We start from the raw sequence: 4,739 nt of genomic DNA, 5'->3' as shown, positions 1-4,739 counted from the left end.
CATGTCCCCCCTCCATCTGCCATCTCTTCCTCAGTATAACATTCCCCTTCCATTTCTGCCCGTATGTTATTGAGACACACACAGACACAGACAGACACACACACACAGACAGACACACACAGACAGACACACACACACAGACACACACATACAGACAGACAGACACACACACACACATAAACACACATTCTCCACCCTGCACCTCACATTCCCCTCTCAGTACCTTAGGAAACACACCACGTCTCCATCTTCTTTCACTGTCCTGCCGGCACTAAGACACGCCTTCCTAGACACGACTCCCTATACAAACCTCCCTAGTCAAGCTATGTGGGCTGGTCTGAATCAGTCAGAGGACCGGATATGGCCCGTGGGCCGTGCTTTGCCCAGGTCTGCGATAGACTATAATGAGGTCCATGTGTTTTCCACATGAATCCTGCAGAGAGAAAAGTGGTGCTTGATTCATGCGGACACCGCACGGAAAACACACGGACCCTATTATAGTCTATGGGGTGCATGTGGTTTCATTGCTCACCGCTTTTTAATGCATTCGGTATTCCATTTGGGGGGGTCCCCAAGCGGACTTCCCGAATGGAATACCAAATACAGATGTGAACCAAGCCTTAGGCTTAAGTCCCAAGTTGCGAAATTGCGATATTTTACAGTACCTGCAAAGTGAATAGGATTTTGGCTATTCCCATCCACACACAGCAGAAAGAAATCCACAGCAGAAAAGCTGCATTTTCAATGTCAATTAAACTCTGGCATTTTCCTTATTGTTATAATAAGGGCAGAAAGTCTGAAGAAAAACTCTGCGAAAACACAAAGAATGTTATGCGTTTCTGCCGCAATTTTTTTCTGTTGCTTTTTTTTTTTTTGCTATGATTCTCTACGTGGGCCTTAGCATGTAATATAGTGTAGGTTCTGTCATGCTAAACAAATAGGATATTCCTTCCTCTATATTCTCTGATTAGTCGAGGCTAGGCTTTTCTTCACCCATAGCAAATCTCCAAGGCAGCATTATAATGACAGCCAGCAGTTATCTGGTATCCGGCATTGATAAAATGCACATTAGCATACAAGGACAACCCAGAACTGGCTAAATAATAAACAACCACTCACGTAATAAGGCATCCTATGGTAAAATTAATAATGTGGAATAACAAGTAGAAACATTTGTGTCCATTACAAATTTAATTTTAGAAACTAGTATCTGTATAGCCCAACTCTTATACAAGTAAGGACATAACTAGCAAAGACTGGGCCCCATAGCAAACTTTAGATATTAGGCCCCCCTATGGCATAGTGCCCCCTTTCCTGGTCCCCACACATTATAACACCCCATCCATTTACACACACTACAATGTCCCAAAGTGGCCTCCAGAAAGTATACTCTCCCACAGTGGCCCCTGCACACAGTATAATGTCACATAGTGACCCCTGCACATGCTATAACTTTCCATAGTGGCCTCCACACAGTATAATGTCCCAGAATGTACCTTCCTCACAGTATTATGTCCCATAGTGGCCCCTGCACATAGTATAACATTCCATAGCAGCCTCCATACAGTATAATATCCCACAGTGGCCCCTCCACACAGTGATATGTACCATAGTGGACCCTCCCCTCCTGTTTTGGCACCAATGGAGATCATTGCAAATATTGCAAACATTTCAGGTTCAATAGAACCCAAACTTTTTGGGGTTCAATAATCAAACACCTATGGGAGGTGAAAAACATTAAAAAAACCCAGTAACTCTCACCTCTCCTGCACTCCGTCAGGGCTTCCTGCTGTTTTTGGCCCTCTTCAATAATGCCACAGACATCTTGACACTGGCCTGACTACTACATTACACTACAGAGACCCGCAGACAATGGAGACTTGCACCAGATCCCATGAGAGGTGAGTAACACTGCTTTTTGTATTTGCTCACCTTCCCTGCACCTCCAATCATTACACACCAGGGTCTGAAGAGACCTCCAAGTATAATAGTAGCAGTATTTGTTGGGCCCATGGCCTTACTTACTAGTCCCCACTTCTGCTTATGCCACCTCGGCTTACCCTTTTTATCTCCAGGGGTCCCTAGAGATGTGATACAGGATGCCCTGGCCCTCCTGGAGGACAGAATGAGAAGCAGAGGCAGAAGTGAACAGGAACCAGGATAGGTAAGTAAATAGGGCCTGTTACCTACTGGGGTTACTCCAGCAGGTAATGGCCTATTAAAAAAAGCAGCAGGAGCCAATCAGGGTCCCTAAGGTAGCAGGCCCAGTGGCAGCCGTTGCGGCTGCTACGGTGGTACTTATGCAACTGCATGCAAGACTAAATCATTTAAATAAAAATATTATTATTATACCTTTTAGAATCTGATTTCTAATCCTAATTCTGAACTCAATGTTCACCTGATTGTTCACCTAGCCATTTATCATGGATCCACCATTAGCCCAGCTATTGAGGACTTTCTTGGTGTTTGCAACTTGGGTATTCAACAAAGTACACACCTCCTTGTAAGGGTAAAGCGTGTACAATGAAGGATAGCTTAGATACCGGACTTTTAGTAAGACTGTTTCAGACCAATAACAGTTGCCTAGAACTACTGTATTCACAAGATTCCTCCATTACCATTAACTTTATCACTGTGTGTTTGTAAATCCTCCCATCAGCATACCTGCTGTTAGTTATCAGGCACCCAGGTATGCTCGAGACTACAATCGAGACATAATTTGTTCATTCGTACAACTCTACCATAAACATGTATTCTAAGCTTACCCCCTAATAGGACGAGGGGGATATGTCACTGACACCTCTAGTAATGTCTTATCTTCCACAGGAATGAAGAATCCTTCTTTCCCACAGCATCTGCCATTGGAAGAGTCAGGAGTCTCTCATACATGGACAGGTTCAACCAATTTTAGTGTCATGTATCTGGTTAGCTTTAGGTTGTAGCAGCTTAATTTCAGGCTCAGGTACTCTCTGCGTAATATTAGCGGAAGTGCTTTTATATATCTACACTGAAAATTATTAGCAAAATCTAAAAAGTTGAGACTATAAATTAGCAGTATTAAAATGATACCCCAAATTTTGAGATTAACTACTTGAGATTACTTAGGGCATTATATATCCAGCTCATGAAACATGTATTGCACTATACTGTATAAATGTAGGGATGCCAACAGTGGCATCATAGTACATAGAAAGGGCACATTTTCTCAAACTTTCTGTAAACAGTAAATGCCTACACTATGTCTCCGGAGTTCTTATTTATATGTAGGAGTGCTTTACTTCACATAAACCTTTCAATGTCTTGTGAACAATTTCTTCAGGTAGTGATGTTCTAGTTCAGTGACTTGTTGAAATGGTGTTGATTTTGGTTGTCCTTCAGTTTTATATTCTTTTTCACTATTAGTCACCAAGTTGTATTAAGAACATAGAAATCAAGTCTCAAGGATTTTCCTTCTAATCGTAACTTCTATGGACTTGCAAATGCATTTGCATCAAGATAAGATGATTCTGTGTCAAAATAATCCTCTAGTCTCCATTGTAGGGTTTCAAAGGTTGGCCGATTCTCCGGATCTGCATTCCAACAGTCCAACATGATGTTATAAAGGTCCTGGGGACAGTTGAAGGGTTTAGGTATCCTGTAACCTTGCTTGAGTTTTTCTAATGCCTGCCTTCCAGTCAAACCTGCACAAGAGAATAAAAAAGGTTAAAAATAATCCATGCAATTTTAAAATTTACATAAGGGAATCATTTCCATCAATGTGCGCCGTGGGATTCCTTTAAGTACATGATGACCTTGTCTTTTCAGCTAAAGTAAAGAGACCTTGATCAGCAATTAAAAAACATGGAACTGCTCAGCTGGTGAAACCGCAGGTAAACCGTATTTGTAATTGCTCTCTGCATGCTGGGATTCTTATTAAAGAATTTCAGATGAAAGTGAAATTTACAGCCATATGTGAGGAATGCTTTGCTTTATTTCAATAATAGATGGATAATTTCAATTAAATGAAAGTGTGATCTCATCAGTGTCTGCTCTTTTTCTTTCGCTCAAGATGTTTTATGAGCCACCAGTTAATAATGTTCATGCTGAAAGACAACAATGCTTAACATTTCCTTCATATAAGCAAAGAATCCTGTGGTATCTCATGTATTCTGCTCACTAACACTCTTCATATTAATGTCTTGATATAGTTATCATGTGCTACAAGGATGAGAAATAACTCTCAGACATAAGCTATGGTACTTGAAATATCTTTATTACACAATTTCTATTGCATTTTTGCCCCCTCTACTCTATTTTGCAGGAAGCTGCTGTTTGCAAAAATGTTTGATTTCACAATGTTTCTTCTTGTACTAAGAACAAATCTTGTGTTAGTATTTTTTTTGCTATACTCCTAGGCCCAAATGCATTTTTGCTAAATAAGGGTGGGTTCACACCTGCGCCCGGTCTCTGCTTTGCAGGTTTCCGTCTTCTGCCTGAGAAACTGGACAGGAGACAGAAACCGACAGTCAGTTTTCAAACCTATTCACTTGAATGGGTTTGAAAAGTGTCCACCTGTAAGCGTCTACTGCATCTCTGCAGCGAAACCAGTTTTTTTTAACCGGACACAGAGTCAGACATGCAGGACTTTGTGTCCGGTTAAAAAAAAAAAAAAATGGACGCTCACAGGCAGAAACTGACTGCCGGGTTTCCGTCTCCTGTCCAGTTTCACGGGCAGAAGACGGAAACCCACAAAGCGGAGA

At 41.5% G+C, this 4,739-nt stretch overlaps 1 protein-coding gene across 1 annotated transcript in view; it reads right to left on the bottom strand.

The window, feature by feature from the left end:
- Positions 1 to 3,201: 3,201 nt before the first annotated feature.
- The window catches only part of FRK (fyn related Src family tyrosine kinase), a 60,828-nt gene continuing 59,290 nt past the window's right edge, over positions 3,202 to 4,739 (bottom strand). The window contains exon 8 of the mRNA XM_075266877.1: positions 3,202 to 3,680. Coding sequence (XP_075122978.1) covers positions 3,466 to 3,680 — 215 coding nt within the window. The 3' untranslated portion in view covers positions 3,202 to 3,465. The remainder of the gene's footprint in view (positions 3,681 to 4,739) is intronic.

Source organism: Leptodactylus fuscus, chromosome 3 (genome assembly GCF_031893055.1).
Source record: "Leptodactylus fuscus isolate aLepFus1 chromosome 3, aLepFus1.hap2, whole genome shotgun sequence".
Classification (NCBI taxonomy): Eukaryota; Metazoa; Chordata; class Amphibia; order Anura; family Leptodactylidae; genus Leptodactylus; species Leptodactylus fuscus.
Note: the sequence above shows the minus strand (reverse complement) of the source record. Positions and strands in the feature narration are given on the sequence as shown.